The sequence below is a fragment of the Gymnoscopelus braueri genome (assembly GCF_963280865.1).
Source record: "Gymnoscopelus braueri genome assembly, chromosome: 19".
NCBI lineage: Eukaryota > Metazoa > Chordata > Actinopteri > Myctophiformes > Myctophidae > Gymnoscopelus > Gymnoscopelus braueri.
The window spans coordinates 46,938,478-46,959,704 of record NC_137621.1 but is presented as its reverse complement, the minus strand read 5'-3'; the positions used below and the strand labels follow the sequence as shown (position 1 = coordinate 46,959,704).

At 42.0% G+C, this 21,227-nt stretch overlaps 2 protein-coding genes across 2 annotated transcripts in view; both read left to right on the top strand.

The window, feature by feature from the left end:
• Positions 1 to 21,227, top strand: part of LOC308074941 (leucine-rich repeat transmembrane protein FLRT2) — an 84,109-nt gene that overhangs the window by 50,264 nt on the left and 12,618 nt on the right. The window lies entirely within an intron of this gene.
• On the top strand, positions 10,851 to 11,312 carry LOC308074206 (ubiquitin-conjugating enzyme E2 L3-like; the record flags this gene model as incomplete). The annotated part of the gene is made up of 1 exon (XM_080413551.1): positions 10,851 to 11,312. One exon carries the CDS (start codon positions 10,851 to 10,853, stop codon positions 11,310 to 11,312), a length of 462 nt encoding a protein of 153 aa, XP_080269677.1.

The following is a 21,227-nucleotide window of genomic DNA, read 5'->3' as shown; positions in this document are numbered from 1 at the left end:
ATAATATTTAATTTTCATATATATCTAAAACTATTTATCTATCTCCTGTTAACTATTTAACAGGCTACCATAACAAAAGGATTCGATACTCACTCCTCTCTCGCTGGCATTGCATTTTAAGCTACTCAGTATCCCTCCTTCTCAAGACAGCAGAATAGCGGTTTTCTCGAGGCCTCGGTCCGTCCCGACAGGCCTTTAAAAAAATCCATGTACTTACAGATGCGGAACCTTAACCTTGATCAAAAGGTAATTGTGCTGTTCTTGTACACACAACATTACAATAAACAACACTCGCACACACACACACAACTAACTCATGCAAACCATTCATTCTGTGCTAGCTTTGTTGTATATCTGTACAACAGGATCCCTCAGGCCGGACAAAAGTCCCCCTGAACAGACAGCCGGCGACCGTTTGATTGATTGATTGAATAACTTCTATACAAATACATGCAAAAACTAAAAGAGTCACTGAACGCATTTACACAATCGACTAAACATGATTTCCTAACGGTTTGAGTGTGTCGGCTTATGACCACTGCGTTTCCTCGACTGACGTTAATCGGCAACACTAAAAAACATTCCACCAAGAATACAAATTTAAAAGATTAAAACACGTCCACAGCCTCCATTTTTCCATATATTGTATCCTCAAGGATGTATTCAAAAAATCAAGCAAAGTCCCTCTAATCTGTGTCATGCGCATGAAGGCGAGACATTTCAGTCTCCCTACATATAGACCATCAAAAAGCCTATGGTGATCACAATTCATCACTAATACTTCAAAACTGAAACAATGTCTCCCACTAGTACACCCAAACAGATTCCCCACTAACAAGACACTTACTGCGGTGATTGGCTGAACAGCGAAAGACTGGTTGGGCCTCCAAAGCAAAGGATTCCCCTCCACTGTACTGCCAAACACCGACAGCAGCAAACCCAGTCCAAAAATCGTCGGCGTAGGACTTCCAAATGTGAAAGCAGAATCTGTTCTGGGTGCTCAAAAACATAAATACATAATGAGGCAAAGACAACAATTCAGAATTCCAAGTATGAGAGATTTTACTCGAGTAAAAGGAGCAAACTTTACACAATAGCATCATGCAATGGAAATCCAGTTTGGCTCACTGAGGTCATATTCTACCTCTGGTTAAATAGGCCTGTTTCAGACACACCCCCTCAACACCTAAACACAGACAGTTTTCACATAGAGATGTTAATTTAGTCAACAAGCATAATGACAAAACAAAATAATTTAAATGTTGCATAGGTGCCAGCTTGTCTCATAGAAGCAGGGTGTGGTCAAGCAGAAGAACATTTGATCACATTAGTTCATTTTAAATGTTTATATTCAAATATCCTTGACATAGGTCCTCATTAATGCTCATGATAATATGGCACCATTTTTGTCTACTCAGTCTGTGTCTCAGAGGAGGGCTGTGGACAGTTCAGAAACCCGCCTACCAGTGAGATCATCGATGGGGAATCCAAGCTAATAGAAATGGCAGGCTTTCTATTCATGGAAAGTTATCATGCTATAATGGAAGCCATTGTTCTCGCGTTAATACAAATCTAAATAAAACACATTAAATCATCCCAGTGATGATGTCACTGGTAGGCGGGTTTCTGAAGTGTCCACAGCCCTCCTATGAGACACAGAGTAGAATCAAATTGTACCATTTTATCATGAGCATTTGTGAGGACCAATTATATGAAGATGGTTTGAAAATGGGTGAAGTCGTCCTTTAACCCCTAACTGCTCCCAGAGGCGCCCAGTACTTCTAATACTTAAGGTTAACACATTGACTGCCAGAGTTTATTCATAATGTACTCACCCCTGTGCCAGCAATTTGCGTGTTTTTTATTTTTTTTGTTTTGTAATTTTTCATTCAAATACATTCTCTGATTGTGTTGTCAAGCACCTACGATTGTTCCACCAGTAGAGAGCAGCACATCCAAACATTGATCACCTCGCTCACCCCCTCCCAAACAGGCCCACGTCATATCCGGTCTTTCAAAGGATGTGACGTTTTCGACAAGTCCCGGCCCGCTGATCGGCCTAAAAACAATGTGATACACTACGACGATGACTGTTAGTCACCCGGACCAAAGAAAATAGAAGTTGAGCTGTCCGTTCGTTTTTTATACCGTGTGAAAAAACGTGTTTTTCCTTATTCTGGCCGAAAATCACCGGAGAAAAACAACGTGACCCGGAAATGATTTTTTTTTTTTACATCCGGCTCCGGGTGAGTGTGACGTAAGTGGAAAACGAAAGTGTTGATGAGAAATAAACACAGCCGTGCGATCACAGATTAAACAATGAAAATTCAAAACAACGCATCAATGCGTTCTTTGGAATCCTGGCACTCAAGCGATGGATTTGAAAGAACGCATCGATGCGATCTTGGCACTGTATGTGTTAAATGCAGACACCACATTTACCTATATGCAAATATAGTGACAAGGAGTTTGGATCAAACTATCATTATTACTATTATTAGTAGTATTATTAGTAGTATACAATTGGCTTAATTCCACGCCCTGTTTATCCACACGCATACTGTGATTGGCCTGATCACGTGGCGACTGTGATTGGCTAGGCCTGATCACGAGGCAAATATTGTACTTTTATTCCACCACAATTATTTGAAAACTTTAGCTACTAGTTACTTTGCAGATGTAAATTATTACACTATAAAACATACATTAACCACTTTAGCCCTATTTTATACCTAGGCTATTTGAAAATAATAATAATGATTCTGGGTTTCTCATTGTTGGATCTGGTTCCCCCGGTTTCCGGATCCCGACCCCCATTCACCGCACAAAAACCCTTTCCCAGGCTGACCTGACCTGAGTCTGTCATATCTGGCCTTCTATACCACGGTCCAAGGCTATACTGAAAACCTCCATTAATGACCTCAAGCAATTTGACAGCGTTTGAGAACGAGCCTTCTAGCGCGGATTATCGGTTCACACGGCAATTGGAAAAACCACAAAGATTCCCCGTCAGCTGCAGAGCTGATCAAAGCGTTCTAAGTGTTTATTTAAAATAGTGGAGGACCGTAGCCATGGTTTTATGACATACTCTAGATGGACATTATTTGATTGCTGTATTCTTCAGAAGAGCCTGGGAGACTAAAATGTTGGCCTGGAAGAAAACGCTCGTTTTCCCTTGAAGTCTGAGCGAGAGGTCTGCAAACAGGGTGATGATGGGGCCATGGCTATTTACAGATTATGTACAGGTTTTGGGCCAATTTTCATGCAACCAAACTAAATTAAATTAAACTTAAACTAAATATTACAAAGTTAACTTCATAGTTTGTATTAATGTCATTCTGTGAACGCATCTGTGTCATTTTTAGATTTATTTGGCTAATGCGGCTAGTGCCGCGCTATGAGCTTGTAGATCTGCTATCTGCGATCAGCAGGATTGCAAAGAAAGCAAAGTTAAAGAATTTTTTCCTGAATGAGCCACACACTTCACCTGATGAAAACCCATATCAATACCAGTAAGTAACTAAGTACATGTACTAAAGTACTGTACTTGACAGCACATTTTGAGGTACTTTCGATACCTATTTCTAATTTTCTATACTTTAACTTCTACTCCACTACATCTCAGAGACAAATTTTTTACTTTTACTCCACTACAATTATTTGCAAAGTTTAGTTACTAGTTACGTTGCAGATTTGGATTATTACAAAACATACATTAACCATACATTTAGAAAATAGCAGATTTACAAGTCACGGTGTGACGCGTTGTGAACTTTTAGATCTGCTATTTCCAAAAGATTTTCATACATATAGAAAACTTGCGAAATGGGACATTCTGCATGAGTATTTTTACTTTAGGTATATTTTGATGCAAATACTTTTGTACTTTTACTCAAGTACATTTTTAATACCAGACTTTAACTTGTAATGTGGTATTGATACTTTTACTTAAGTAAAACATGTGAGAACTTCTTCCATCACTGGTACGATTTTCGGGCAGATTTTCGGGCAAGAACCAAGCATCCTTCTTGAAGCCAGGCTTCAGGGCTTTGTCCAGGCACAGATTTGAGGCCTGTGCTGACCAGTGCTGTTATCGCCCATCCAGTGCTGTTGTTGGCAGTTGGGAGTTGGCGTTGTGTGTTGCATTTCTGCTCATGATTGACCATACTGCAGTTCTCACAGATGTGCATGACTCAGTTAGCACTGCCAAGACCTTCTCTGCCTCAGTGTTGAAACTTTGTTTACAATAGTCTGGCCAAACCAGAGTAGACGTGCGCACACACACACACACACACACACACACACACACAGCATGAATGGCGACGTGGTCATAAACACCTTGCTAAATTGAAAGTTTCTCTTCGAGTTCTCTTGCGGTTTCCAGCTGTCAGTTTGTGAATTAGCCTGCAGGAAGTGAGCATGTTTCATGTGGACCGGAGGAAAACAAAGGCCTGACAGGGATGCTCGTATATAGCTATGTTCTATTCCCTTTGATACGAGCGATTCACCAACGCCACTCACTCACTCACACACACACACACACTCCTGTTTCCACTTTCCACTCCCCCGCTAAAGCCAAGCTTGGTCGTCGTTCAATAAATAGTTTGCATCGGTCGTACACGTTAGTACACCACCCCCACCACTCTCTGTCTCTGTCTCTCCCTCTCTCTCTGTTTTCTGCACTCCTTTCCAGTGGTGTAAAGTAACTAAGTACATTTACTCAAATACTGTACTATGTACTACTTTTACTTTACTGGAGTATTTGCAATTTTAAGTACTTTTACTTCTACTCCACTACATCTCAGAGGCAAATATTGTACTTTTACTCCACTACAATTATTTGAAAACTTGAGTTACTAGTTACTTTGTAGATTTTGATTATTATTACAAAACATACATTAACCCCTTCACCCCTGAATACATTTCGGCCATTTGAAAATAGCCGATCTACAAGCTCACAATGCGTAGCGATGCGACGCATTGTGAGCTTGTAGATCTGCTATTTTCAAAGGAGTTTTATACCGGACTTGTAACAGAGTATTTCTACATTGCAGTATTGACACTTTCAGTTGAGTAAAAATAAATGTGAGTACTTTTTCCACCACTCTCGCTCTAGAGGACTGGCAGGCACGTGGCCATATCCTCTCAGGCATGTTGGAGGCCAAGATCAAACTGGTTCAGGCTGCAGTCCAACTGTGGACCCTCGCCTGGTCCAGATCCTCCAACAACTCGAGGCCCATGTCCGCCTTCTGCCCAGTGGTGGAAAAAGTACTGACATTTTTTACTTAAGTAAAAGTATCAATACCACAATGTAGAAGCACTCTTTTACAAGTAAAATGCCTGTGTTCAAAATGTTACTTGAGTGAAAGTACAAATTAAAGTATTGCCATCAAAATACACTTGATAGCCGATCTACAAGCTCACAACGTGTCGCAATGCAACGCGTTGCGAGCTTGTAGATCGGCTATTTTCAAATAGCCTATAGGTATAAAATAGGGCTAAAGTGGTTAATGTAGGTTTTATAATGTAATAATGTATATCTACAAAGTAGTAACTGAAGTGTTCAAATAATTGTAGTGGAGTAAAAGTACAATATTTGCCTCTGAGATGTAGTGGAGTAGAAGTAAAAGTATTGAAAATGGGAAATACTCCAGTAGAGTAAAAAAATAATCCTCAAAAGTGTACTTACACTTACGTACTTGAGTAAATGTACTCAGTTACTTTACACCACTGCTTCTGCCGGCTGCAGAGTTTCACACTCCACCCCCCCCCCCCCCCCCCCTCTCTCCCATTGTCCTCCCACAGCCTCTCTCAACTCTGTCGGTCCACCGTCCTCGGATAGCCTTGATTTTCTTTTTCTCCCGTTCCTTACTTATACTTGTCCCATGCTGCCATGTGGTTCGCAGCACAAATAAATGTTTTGGTTTTGTTTTCTTTTCATGGCCAACGCTTCAGTTACTTTGTAGATTTTGATTATTAATACAAAACATACATTAACCACTTCAGCCCTGAAAATAGCTGATCTACAAGCTCACAATGCGTCGCGATCCGACGCATTGTGAGCTTGTAGATCGGCTATTTTCAAAAGATTTCTTTATACATTTTGAACTTGTGAAATGCTACCTTCTGCACATGAGTTATTTTACTTTTGGTACTTTAAGTGTAATTTGATGCCAATACCTTTGTACTTTTTCTCAAGTCAATTTAGAATTCCGGACTTTTACTTGTAACAGAGTATTAGGGAGACCGGGGACAAAAGTAACAGGGGGCAAAAGTAACACACTCAATAACTCTAATTAGAAATAAGCTAGAGGGGTGAGACTTCTTGTGCACATTCAGTAGGGTCCTCTCTCTGCCTATGGAAGGATAAAATGATCATTTCATCTCAGCAGAAGTTTTCAACAAAAAACTGATTTTGAGGTGTAAATGTAAATGTTTGAGTGTACGGTATTTTCCTTCTGCTGTCTAAAGATAAGATGTCAACTAATTTAAACTTGGATGAATTGTATCTCTATGTTATTGGTCACAAATTAACGTCAGCAGCCTATGCTAGTATAGGTGTTTCTAGCTAGAATATGGGATTTTATCATGGCAACAAAGTGACCGGGGTCAATTGTAACAATGTGTTTTCAATGCAAGCAGATTTTTTGTCTGGGATTTCATACTTTTATGTTAATAAATGAACATAATTCACTAAATGTCACTACATTTCAAAGTAAAAATACATTTAAATAAAAAATAGACATACATTTGAAAAAAACAAAATTGAAAAATAAAATAATTTGAATAAAAATAGAAAATAATTGTAATTATGTATATAAAACATTCGAAAGTAAAAATGTTAAATTATGAAAAATACATATTACTTAGTGATGTGCTTTTATTTGAGATAAAGTGTATTAATATGACTTATTTTTACACTGTTACAATTGCCCCCAACCACTGTTACAACTGCCCCCGTCACGGGGGCAGTTGTAACACTGTGACTCATTGCATTCAAATTTATATTTTAGTCTTGTCCTTATTAGTGAAAGCTTAAAAAAATATTATTAATTAGGGCACACATATGTTTCTTATAGCAAAAGATGACTAGGATATTTCAAGTGGTCTGTGAATTATGAAGGCAAATACAAAAAGTGTTACTTTTGTTCCCGGTCTCCCTACTACATTTGCGGTATTGATACTTTTACTTAAGTAGCTAAAACATTGGAGTACTTTTTCCACCACTGGCTGTCGGGCAGAAACCTTATATTGTCCATAATTATTGCAACGTTTTAATGTTTGTTCACTAATGTCCTACTTCATCATACAAGAGCGTTGCACATAAGTCATAAAAACAGCCGATCTGCAAGCGATGTGTCACGCTGTGAGCTTGTAGATTGGTTATCTTCACTATTTTACAGTGGTGGAAAAAGTACCCAAATGTTTTACTTAAGTAAAAGTATCAATACTGCAATGTAAAAGTACTCTGTTACAAGTAAAAGTCTGGTGTTCAAAACTGACTTGTGTAAAAGTACAAAAGTATTGGTATCAGAATGTACTTCAAGTACCAAAAGTAAAAGTACTGAAATGTTTGAAAATAGCAGATCTACAAGCTCACAACGCGTCGCATCGCGGCACGTTGTGAGCTTGTAGATCTGCTATTTTCAAATAGCATAGGTATAAAATAGGGCTAAAGTGGTTAATGTATGTTTTACAATGTAATCATTTATATCTGCAAAGTAACTAGTTACTAAAGTTTTCAAATAATTGTAGTGGAGTAAAAGCACAATATGTGCCTCTGAGATGTAGTGGAGTAGAAGTAAAAGTATAGACAATTGGAAATACTCCAGCAAAGTAAAAGTACCTCAACATTGTACTTAAGTGCAGTACTTGAGTAAATGTACTTAGTTACTTTACACCACTGGTCGTACTTCATCATACCATCTTCATCATCACTTTTTCTTTTTGGGCGGTGAAACCGCCCCTATAAGTGAGGTTTGGAAATTTGTACAATTATCCTGCGCTGTGATTGGCCAAAAATGTACCCCGCCTAACCCTGCACTGTGATTGGCCAATCACAATCTATTCAGGACTGTGATTGGCCAGTGTCACATGACACATGTGCATAGCCCTATATAAGAAACCATAACTTTTCAAGTTATGGTTTCGTCCATCATAAAGAGTGTTTCAATAAATGTATTTATCTTTTGTACATGATTGGTTGACTCCATTCAGTATTGTGATTAGCTAGCAAGACACCGCCCACTTCACACAGGGTGTGATCTTTTTTTATAATAATGAAAAAGCAACGGTTTTGGATATACACGAGGTTTATGGCATATGGCATATTTCTGCCCTTGGTTTCCCTTCCCGTCTCTCCCTCCTCCACAACATGGATGGAAGACAGAAGACAGACACTGCAACACTCAGCTGGGATCAAAAAGGAAGGATTTGTGCTGAGTTGCTCATTAGGGCTATCCTTAACTAAACCAAAGACACTCTTATTGGACTAATGGTTCAATTGTGTTTGCTGCATATTAGAGACTAGAGCCTTTCCAGGATGGTGAGTCTCAGGACTGTGCTGTCTGTTTCTACATTGTACAATTATGCTATTGGCCTATATAGACTGGTTGAATTAAAGGTACTGTGATAGGCTATATCTTGAGTTTACAAGAGATCATCCTTATTTATCAAGAAATAATTCATTCTGCATGGAAAGAAAGCATGAAAAAACAACAACAACAAAAGGCTTGTGAGACTAAGATCAATCCAATCGGATTAATCCATTACTCAAATATTAGGGGACATCAGCCTCCCCCCCCCCCCCAATAAAGGCTGGGCACATGGTAGGCTACATGGTAGTGATGCGCGGGCTGATCCGTAGCCCGCAGGTCCCACGGGTTGAACCGTGGGGCGGGCCGACGGGTTATAGATTACGACGCAATTGTCGCGGGGCGGGCGAAGCGGGTCAACCCACAGAAGAAGAACTAAATGTTTTCTCTCTCTCTCTCTCTCTCTCTCTCTCTCTCTCTCTCTCTCTCTCTCTCTCTCTCTCTCTCTGATTCTGATATCACTGATGCACACACGCACGCACAGATGCACGCATACACTCAGACATGCCCCACCACTACGTGTTTCTGTCTGTCAGTAGAGCAGAAAAGAAGTAAAGTACAAATACCTCAAAACTACTTCAGTACATGTACTTTACTTTACACCACACTGACTACATCCATCATGGCTCTCTAGATTCAGATAATGTCATGTCCTGATATTGCGTGTCGGACATGACCGGTGGGGAAGGATGTCACTCAGATTGAAGGGAGTGATTCCAGTGCGATGGTGACATACACCCTGACCTAAAGCCTAGAGGTACAAGTCAATTGGCTTTGCCCTCCCAGGCATCTCATGACTACTCTCTCCCTAACGACCTCTATGAATAGTATTTTTTCCTGCTTTATTCAGATGACAGTGAGAGCGAGACAGGAAAGGCAGGGGGGAGAGGGAGCGAGAGAGAGAGAGAGCGAGAGAGCGAGAGAGAGGGGGGTCACGTGTGGCAAATAGCCTCGGGTCAGATTCAAACCCGGGCCAGCTGTAGGAAGGAATACAGACTCATGTATGTGGTATGCACTCTTACCATCTCTTACCAACCCCCCTACTATGAATAAATATATGAAGTTAGTTAGGAAGTCAGTCAGTCAGTCATTCAGTCAGTCCTTGATTGATCCCTGACCCTGAGGGGTAATTCAGGTGCCATAGCAGCATAGGGTTGTAAAAGGTATCAATCCTTAAACGACACGGAATGACACAGAATAGTATTGAAAGTACCCCAAAAAACGATATACGTATCTCTGCTGTCCGGCAGGAACCAGCTAACTCCACGATGTGGAGTTAGGAGGTTTTGTTCATCATTGATAAGAACAGCTGAATGGACCTCCAAGCTCACAATGAGGTTGGAGGTCAAAAGGGGGTGGAGCCTGGAGTCAGCTAAACCAGCTAACGCCGGTCGACTTAGCTGGTTTTAGTTTGAGGATCCAATAGCTGGTTTTGTCAGAAGCACTTTTTAATACTTTTCATTGGTTCAATATTTGTTTTACCAACACACAGACATAAAGGGTGTTCAATAGCACTGATTTATGGGGAGAAAAATGCAAAAGCGTCAAAATTTAGTTAGCTGAATCCTGCCGGACAGCAACGATATGTGATTTTTAACACAATAGGAAAGCATATCAACTGATCCTCAACCTGTGAATGTTACTTAACTCATTGACTGCCAGAGTTAAACATCGTCTAAGGCTGCCCTTGCTAGAGATTCCAAGCGTTTTCACAGACCTTTGAAAAAACATAGAATATTTTTCTTCACAACGATCCACCCGCCGATCGCTTTAAAAAGACGTAGGGGGGTCACGTTGAATCGGAGAAAAACATGTATGCTGCCGCGATGATCTATTCCATGGTTATTGGCAGTTGAATGTGGCTTGTTTTTGTCAAAAAGAAACAGAAAGCTGTGATTTTTTTAATTTTTTATAAATGCTATAATATTAAATGAAACCAGCTCCATTTTACGTCACTCGTAATACGAATGACGTAATACAAGTGACGTAATACAAGTAATAATAATAATAATAATGGATTTTATTTATAACGCACTTTACATTTACAAGAAATCTCAAAGTGCTACAGAAGGCAATTGCATAAAAACAGAAACATCACATCAGTAAAAGAAAACAATAACTAGGAAACTAAAAGTGACGTCATATATGACGATGCGAGATTGGAGGCCACACAGCTTAAAGGCCGGCTACGTGCAGTGTGAGAGGTCAAAGAGAGACACGCCTTTCAGGAATTACTTCTCCCATTGTAATTTCAAGATGGCAGCGAGCAGAAGGCTTCATAAGGAACTCGTAGACATCCGCAAGTCCGCAATGACAAACTTCCGGAACATCCACGTCGATGAATCAAACATATTGACATGGCAAGGGCTCATCGTTCCCGACAACAAGCCCTATGACAAAGGAGCCTTCAAGATTGAAATCAATTTCCCCGAAGAATACCCTTTCAAGCCTCCTAAGATCATGTTCAAGACAAAGATCTACCACCCCAACATCGACGACAAAGGACAGGTTTGTCTGCCCGTGATCAGCACGGAGAATTGGAAGCCAGCCACCAGGGTGGAGCAGGTGCTTCAGTCCCTCATCGCCATGGTGAACGAACCGGAGCCCAATCACCCTCTGAGGACAGACCTCGCAGACGAATACACGAAGGACCGCAAAAAGTTCTTTAAGAATGCAGAGGACTTCACAAAGAAACATGGTGAGAAGCGGCCAACGTAAGGGTCTCGAACCCCTGCATTGAGTATGTGCTCCCCCATCGCACATGCTCGCTCGCTCTATTTTTTCCCCTACATCTCACCTGCCCGAACAACTATAGTTATTTTCCTCCTGCCTTCTTGCTACCATGGATCCCGACCCCTAAAGATTTTTTGAACGTTTTTTTTTAATGTCTTTTTTTGTGAATTCATGATCTCGGCACCACATTTCTTGTGCAGTCTGCCAACAGGCCAAGGATCCCAATCTCCGAAGGTTTTTGAAATCCGTCTCTTTTTCTTTTTATAATTCATCACATCTCTCAGGTCTCAAGTCCTCCTATAGAGATACGGGGGCTCCACTGAGCGCGCACCTCTCCAGTTTCATATCAGTACTTATATTAGTACTAGCCAGCTTCCTGGACTTTGCCCTGCATTGCTCGGGAGAAATAGGCACAGAGTGCGGTCCAGGCTATGACGCCCGATACCTAAACATCACACCAGTCATCTGTGACAGTGGTTCTCAAAGTGTTTCACGTCAAGGACCCCCAAGATGAAGAAGCGACTATGGGCCACATGAGCACTTTAACATATACATCAGCTATTTGAAAATAGCAGATCTACAAGCTCACAACTCGTCGCGATGCGACGCGTTGTGAGCTTGTAGATCGGCTATTTTCAAATACAATTTTGCGGGGAAATTATAATAAGCAGATCTGGCAACCCTGCCTGTACCTGTCAGCACTATGATGTCGTGGCAGGAGGGAGGGAGGGGGCGGGGCAAAGGAGAGAGCCTGGCGACGCCCCTAGTCACTGCATCACATCCTAGACGGCTTTCCTCCGTGGTGAATAATTTCACCAAACGGGCCTGCCTTGCTGGGGGCGACAAAAACTTTGCCTAAACCTAACCGGCAGTGGCTCAGGGGTAGAGTGGCCGGGTAGAGTGAACTGGAAAACCGCAAGGTTCCCAGGTAGATCCCGGGCTGGGGCGCTCCCCTAGAGTTAGTGTCGAAGTGTCCTTGAGCAAGACGCTGAACCCCTAATTGCTCCCGATGAGCAGGTTGCTGCCTTGCATGGTTTCCTCCGCCATCGGTGTATGAATGTGTGTGTGAATGGGTTAATGGCACAATCAATGTAAAGCGCTTTGGATAAAAGCGCTATATAAATGCACCATTTACCATTTAACCTTCATCCTAATAAAATAATTATTGTCGGGAAAATAAATACCGGTACTGCGATGAAAAAAGGTTTTTCAATCCCGAGGCGCGGGGATCGACAGGCTAACGCTTAACGTTGACGCCATGGTGCCATCTGATATTCCTGGGGTTTTGGGAGTTATTTAAAGTGGTCCGCCCACGTGAGAGGCAGTTCCGCATGAGTCACAGAAGGGGGCGTCGCCAATTGTTACTGAGAGCCCGGAGGAAACACCCACACTATTTCTCAAACAGTGGGACCCATCTTTGAGTCGTGGACTGATTATGGATCGAGAGTAAATATCCCCCTTTTTTTTTGTTTCCTACATTTAACGAAATTATTATTATTATTTCAAAAGATTAAAAAACTTAAAAATCACAACTTTTTATCAATTAAAAACTATTCCAACATTTTTCAAAAGTATTTCATAAATCAAATAAAACTAAATCAAATAATCTCTCATAAACTTTAAAAAATGTTTAAGAAGTAGTGAAAATCGAAGATCTACAATACAACACGGCTTGTAGATCTGCTATTTTCACTAGTTGGGTCCCGGGAAAACATCTAATTTCTCTATTGGGTCTTGCGCTTAAAGGTTTGGGAACCACTGACCACTGAGAGGATAGTCTATGATGTCATTGGACAGAAGAAAATAGCTGGAGGCCTGTATATGACATCAGTGCAGAAGGCAGCTCCAACACGCAAACATGGGGGAGAGTTTGGGGATCTCCGTATAAGGGCACATCTGTCCACTTGTCCAGACAGACACGTTCATGCAACTTTAAACAGGCATAAAGTAGGCCTACTTGGGGGACAGTCTGTGACGTCAGTACTGTGACGTCACCTGTTGTTAAGTGTACTTGGAGACCTTACCTGAAGGCCAGTCTATGATGATGTCAGTACATAATTCCATATGAATACCAATATGTCCATATGTACATACACAGACGACTTCAACGTTATAGTGTGGAGAGTATTGCCTGTCAACAACTAACTAATTTATTGCGAACACAGCGGAAGGAGCAATAGTGGAGCTTACTATGAAACCGTGCTAAGGTTGTGTGTGTGTCCGTGTGTCTGTGTGCAATATTGTGTGCGTGCACTGCCTGTGTGCAGCCGCCAGAGTGCGCCAGAGTGCACTACAGTGTGGCTGAAATCCGCATGCCCCTGGGTGACTAATTACACTCCTCTGAGAGAAATATAGCAGCTACAGTCAAAAATAACACATCGAAAAGGAATGTAGACAATGCTCTGATTGAAATGCACAAAAGCCTGCAACATGCCTAAACTAAACACATTTCAAAAACTAAAAAAGAAAAAAAAACATAAACAAAAAAAAAACAACACAACAAACAAACATAACAATTTTTAAAAGACACAAAAAAATGGGGCTAGCGGTATGGAGCCTTCTTGTGGCGGCCCTGTTCTCACCGATTTAACTGTACCACCCACTTCTCTACAATTGCTCATTCCTTTCTATTCTTCTTATTGTTATTTTCGAGCTGCGTTCGCTTCCCGCGTTCGCGTCTTGTCTATATACTTCACAATTAATCCTAGAATCTGTGTGTTTAGGTGTGTTTCCTTTAATGTAGTGGAGTATGTGGATATCAAAGGTATTAACATCTTCCTAAATGTAATGCCGAGGAGTGGCCTAGCTAAGCATCTAGGTGTGAAGGCTGCTTGCAGCCTGAACATCTAGTTTAAAATAAAGTCCATGATTGTAAATGTCAAGAACTATGTGTTGGCCCACACACTTCCTTACACACGCACCCGCATGCGCACACACACGCACGCGCACGCACACACACACGCGCACGCGCACACACACACACATACGCACGCACGCACACACACACACACACACACACACACACACACACACACACACACACACACACACACACACACACACACACACACACACACACACACACACACACACACACACACATACACACACTTCGTAACTCAAGTCCCAAAATGCAGTGAGCGTGCCAGGCCTGAGGCGTGGTGGCAGGTGTACATTGAGGGCCTATAAGCAAAAAATAGCAAGAGCAAGCATAAACAGAATCAAGTGCACTATTGCACATCATGCAATGTTCTGCAGTCATGAAATTGGGAAAGCGTTATTGGCTTCGGGGAATGGGGGTAAACGATGTCCAAGGGGTTGTTGGACGTCACTGCCATCACATGTCATCCGCTAGTGTTGTGGTGGATGGAAGGGAGGCTGTGGCAGCCCTGAAAAAGGGTAAAACATTCCCCCCCATGGATTTGATCCTGGCCTTTTCTCAAACCAGACACAAACATATTGTGACTCCTGCATATTAACAGTTCAAGTTCAAGTCCACATACCTTATGGCACCCCCAGCTGCACCCGATAGACCACGTGTAGCTAGACCCCGGCTGGATAATATAGGGTGAAGCCGACGGATGAGTTTTACGTTCATCTTTATTCGGAACCCACCGTAGAAACTGAGAAAAAGCATACAATACATAATCAATAATCACACATAAACACAGTTTCATAAAACAAAGTGTACCGAGACATTTGCATTAAACCCACAGCCTACAATATAAACGGTCAAATGTATACAGTCAGTGGTGGAAAGTAACTAAGTACATGTACTCAAGTACTGTAATTAAGTACAATGGTGTGGTAATTGTACTTTACGGCGGTATTTCCAATTTCCAATGCTTTTACTTTTACTCCACTACATCTCAGAGGCAAATGTTGTACTTTTACTCCACTTCATTTATTTGAAAACATTAGTTACTAGTTACTTTGCAGATATACTGTACATGTAAATGATTATACTATGAAACACACATTGACCACTTTAGCCCTATTTTATACCTAGGCTATTTGAAAGTAGCCGATCTACAAGCTCACAACGCGTTGCGACGTGTTGTGAGCTTGTAGATCGGCTATTTTCAAACATTTTAGTACTTTTACTTGTGGTACTTTAAGCACATTTTGATGCCAATACTTTTGTACTTTTACAAAATAAATGTTTAATTCTGGACTTTTACTTGTAACAGTATTTCTATATTGCAGTATTGTTTTGTTTTTTTGGCATAGTAGCGCAGACATGTTTGTTTTGGGCAATGTTAAGTCAACCTGGTTTATACCCCTCAAAGATGTCCGCTGCTAACAAAACTTGTTGACGCTCCCTTCAGGATTTTTGGCACGCTCTATACCTAGGCTGATTGATTGATTGCAATTTTTATTAGGCAAAAGAATGTAAAACAACACAGTTACAATTATAATACTTTTGTCTAAAAGGTCCGACCAAAAAAGTCCTTGCGGTCTTGTTTCCGTTGGGGTCCTTGGATTAATTTCATAGACATATATAATAGCAACCAAACAGTTCAAATCAACATAAAAAAACAAAAAACAGCTATTTGAAAATAGCCGATCTACAAGCTCACAACGTGTCACATCGCGACACATTGTGAGCTTGTAGATCTGCTATTTTCAAACATTTTAGTACTTTTACTTTTGGTACTTTAAGTATATTTTGATACCAATACTTTTGTACTTTTACTCAAGTATTTTTTTTGAATTCCGGACTTTTACTTGTAACAGAGTACTTCTACATTGCAGTATTGATAAGTTTACTTAAGTAAAACATTTGAGTACTTTTTCCACCACTGACTGGTCCCAGTGATGCCGTCCTCGCTCCTCTACAGTTCTATTGATTGTAGGCTACTGCTGCTATCAACAGCCTCATGCTGTGTGCCAGCAACACAGGTGAACTTAATTCCAAGTAATCAGTGTATTCCTGTGAGCAGGAAACCTATCAAAATAAAAGTCTAGGAGACATGACTTCGGACAGGAAGCCCTTCAAAATTAAGTTTCAGGGACAACACATTTGTGTGCATGGAAACCCCCCTGCGGAACCGTTACACCACATAAGAGTTTAGCTAGCACGGTGCATGGGCCCAGTCCATTAACTATGGATCTTCGGAGAGACTCCTTTCCTCCACGATGGGTCGAACACCCACAACTGAGCCTGCACGAGGCAAAATTATCTCCCACACATAAGTAATCATATAGGCCTATTTCTGGTGCGTCGCATCGTCGCATCGCAACGTCGCATCGCAACGTCGCATCGCATCGCATCGAGGCGCGTTGTGAGCTTGTAGATCTGCTATTTTCAAACATTTTAGTACTTTTTTTGGTACTTTAAGTACATTTTGATACCAATACTTTTGTACTTTTACTCAAGTAAATTCTGAATTCCGGACTTTTACTTGTAACGGAGTACTTCTACATTGCAGTATTGAAACATTTCAGTACTTTTTCCACTACTGGTGTCGCCCTCTGTAGTACATAAAAAATGGCTGAGTGATCAGGTGCGCCGGGCTGGGTGAGTGTGACATGCCACGTGTCCCCGGTTTTTACCGCACCGGTAGCCACCATGACTGCCGGCGTTGGCCCCTCCCTCTGCCTCGTCAATCTCTCTCGTGACTGGTGGCAGAAGACTGGAGACACCTGCTGCACTGTCGCCTCATCAATCGTGTCCACATCTACTGGCGTCGCCAATGCTCTGGCGTGGGCTCTCTCAGAACCTGGCTGGTGACATGCAGTGGTGTAAAAGTACATTTACCCAAGTACTGTACTCAAGTACAATTTTAGGTACTTTTACTTTACTGGAGTATTTCCAATGTTCAATACTTTTACTTCTACTTCACTACATCTCAGAGGCAAATATTGTACTTTTACTCCACTACAAATATTTGAAAACTTTAGTTATTGTGAGCTTGTAGATTAGCTATTTTCAAATATTTTTACTTTTGGTACTTTAAGTACATTTTGATACAAATACGTTTGTACTTTTACTCAAGTCAATTTAGAATTCCGGACTTTTACTTGTAACAGAGTACTTCTACATTGCCCACCACACGTTCTGCTTCGCATAGGGCATTGTGGAGCATCACTGTGCCTTTGTGTGCTCATGAAGGGGTGATGTACCCCCAAATACAAGTCTGCCGGTCCAATTCTTCCTGGAAAGAATACAGGAACGAGGGATTAGCGTTGCTGGGTCAGGAGAGGCAGGTCAGCCACATTGGTTCCCAAAGCTCTCCCTTTCTCCCCCTTCACTCTGGCAGATAGTTGAGTCCCTGGCATCGTCTCGGTGGGTAGACCCGGGCCAAATCTCTGATGGTCTGACAGGGTCCGCAGTGCCCGCCCTCCCAATGCCAGCTTGAGGTGGACAGGAGAAGGCGCGCGCCACAGCCACCCCCGTCGCACACGGTTTTGCAACGAAAACTTACACACAGTGGTGGGAAAAAAAGTAGTCAAATGTTTTACTTAAGTAAAAGTATCAATACAGCAATGTAGAAGTGCTCTGTTACAAGTAAAAGTCCGGAATTCAAAATGTACTTGAGTAAAAGTACAAAAGTATTGGTATCAAAAGTAAAAGTACTAAAATGTTTGAAAATAGCAGATCTACAAGCTCACAACGCGTTGCATTGCGACGCGTTGCTATTTTCAAATAGCCTATATAAAATAGGGATAAAGTGCTACAACAGTAACAGTAAAAGCAAGAGTTCTGGGCATCACCATTGGTAAATAATATAAGACATATTCACTTTTTATATATGGAAATAGCAGAAACCTTTGGCCCATACAAATCTTCATATTTGACAGCAACAACTGCTCATTGTTAGCATTCACGAAAGAAGATGGACTCACATGTGTGTATGTCAATACAAACATTATTAAAAGGTCAAATGCCAAAGATCAAATTTTGGGGGAATTGCACTGCATTAATCTGCACTGCACTGCATTAATGTTGAATAGGCCTGGTGTGTTGCCCTAGCCAAATTGCAGTAACTACGTTTTTGGACACACCCACTCATTTGTGTATCCCAAAGGTCAAATTAGCCTTCGTGATTTTGGGGGATGAACAATTACCTCAAGAACAGCTGTATATTTATTGTAATATCACTTATATGCCGATATCTCATTTGGCTGACCAGTTGAATCACTTTTAAACACATTTTGGCTTGGCAGGGCAGCGATGCCTCCTCCGATAGACCAGCCACGCATATGTTCACTTGACAGCGAGGAGTTACACTGTGAGCCGCGTAACGTGCACTTAGCTTCACTCGATCTCCCCCAGATCCCCGCTGAACAGGCACCCGCCCAACCAACCAACCAGTAGGAGTCACTATAGTGCAGCGACGAGGACGCGATCCTACCGGCCTGCTTCAGACCCACTGCAGACTGTGTTTGTTGGAGTGGCCGGCCAAGCCTAAGGCGCCGCTGCCAAGAAAACGAATGCCGGACTCTGGTGGTGGTGGTGGGCGAGTGTGTATGGCAAACGAGTGAGATTTTGGCAAACGATTTCCATCAACTTAGTCATTGACGACAGAGAAGATAACCACAAACTGTTACAGTACTAGCTGTGCTGTACTGTACTTACAGCCTAGTGCAGGGGTTCCCAAAGTTGGGGTCACGACCCCACTTGGGGTCGCGGGAGACTGACGGTGGGGTCGCGAAATTATTTTGAGTCATAAAAATAAAAAAATTAAAAAAACTTTTTTAATTTTTATTTTAAATTCAACAGAATGGATGAAATACAACCTAAAATGATTACAAATAGTACGTTATACCATTTTAATACATTTCAAATGCGCACTGAACGTGCAAGTTTATGTGCATAAATTACCTCCAGGTTTATGTGGGGTCGCGAGTCAATGTTCGCCTTATTTTGGGGTCGCGGGCTGAAAAGTTTGGGAACCCATGGCCTAGTGCATCCAGCATTTCATCGAGTGTACTTTAGCCTTGCAGATGATACCCATGCTTGCCGTACAGTTTAAACATTCCTGGTGCGATAAGAGTGCTAGCGTGCCCCTTAGCGAACTAAATAAATACTGGGAGGGCAGAGGTGAAACGGCTAGCATACCATCGCAAAACATGAACATGATCAAAGACCGTTTGCCAAAGACTGTGTTTCATTCAGCGAGCAAAAGGCCACTGAACGTGAACGCACATCTTTGACTGAACGTGACCTTCAGTGTTGCTTCTAAGATCTCTGCGGGGGGGAAACCCGACTTTAATGACATCCACAGACACAAATAATATATATTTTTTTCTTTTTAAATGACACGGCACAAAATAACAGTCGCAGTCAGCGAATCGGCGGTGCACAAAGCCAACGGCGAGCTTACAAAGAAATGGGAGCTTAAAAAAGACGTATCGAATGTGCTGACACAATTTGATTTAAAAGAAAAACGGATGAGGCAAGATAAATGGCAGAGGGGGGGGGGGGGGGATTAGATGAGGAGAGATAGTGTCATGCCAGAAACCTGGGGCGTTAGCAGAAGGACTTTCCATCGGAGGAGGAGGGGGGCCCAAGGGAGCGAGAAAGGAAAGAAAGACTGGGGAGGGGAGGGAGGGCGGTATAAGACGAGAAGGAGAAAGAAGCGATAAGGAGAGAGGGGCAGAATTAGCTCAGAGAGAGAGAGAGAGAGAGAGAGAGAGAGAGATAGAGTGCCGAGCTGCAAATCTGTTTATTGCCTCTGCACTCCGCCTTCGACATTCTCTGCTCCTGGCTGGCTCGATGCATGCGCGCCCCGACTGCCTGCCTGCCTCTCTATCTCTTCTCTCTGGCTGCCAGCTTTTTTGTTTTCACAGCTTGTCACACACACACACACACACACGCACACGCACACGCACACGCACACACACGTCACGTCCATCTACCTAGCCATTTCCCACTCGCACAGTCAAAATACAGTGTTCATTTAAAAGCAGATGATACCTCTGTCAATTACTTGCTTTATTTGTTTGCGTTTTGAACATTGAAATGTTTTTTGTTCCATACCACGCCGATACGAATGGTATCCAGTACGTGGCTTCCTCCAAAAAAATCTAACAAATTAAATTATGCTTCGGAAAATGGCTGCCAGTAACGTCAAGTATACCATGAGTCATACATCGTGTATGGATGGGCTAAATATGTCAGAACACCGGTCCCTCATAACACTCAGGACACTTTTGTTCACTCCATTCCTCGCTCTCCCTCTCTCTTTCTTTAACCTTTCTTTAAAACTCGGGAAAGCATCTGTGTCATTTTAGATTTTAGCTATATATATAGCAACGTTTTTCAGAAAACTCTTACAGCTAATAGCACATAATATGCAAGCTCACAGCGCGTCACTTCGTGACACCATGCAAGCTCGTACATCTGCTATTTTTGAACATTTTAGAAAAATCTTAAAAGTGTTTGAAACTTATTTTCACACACATCTTCTCTTCTGGGGGTCCCTGGCACAAAACATTCTCAGATGGGGGGGGGGGGGGGGGGTCCTTGCCACAAGAACATTTGAGAACTGCTAATTTAGAAGGCATTTGTAGAATCGGCCTCGGGTCATAATGGGTTAAACCGCTGAATGCATAGATGATTGGGGTCTTTTTTTTCTTTCTTTCTTGCTTGATAATCCACCACTGACGGAGTTGCACTCTCATTAGAGAAACCTGACGCTGATTGAACTGCCCGTCACCCCCCTCCCCCCCAAGTCCAGACAAAAACCTCTTTGTTGTTGTCACCATTGTGGGGGCCCCGGTGATGCCGAAGTGTTCGGGCTGTCTGGCTTTTGTGCCTGACTATTAATAGTAAAGAGGCAGAGAAAGGCACTGCCATGTGCTCCCGACCTCAGGTCACAAAGGCAGGTATATGCATATTGCTGGCATGTGGTTGAATCACAGGCATAAGAAGCAGAAGAACCCTTGTGTCCC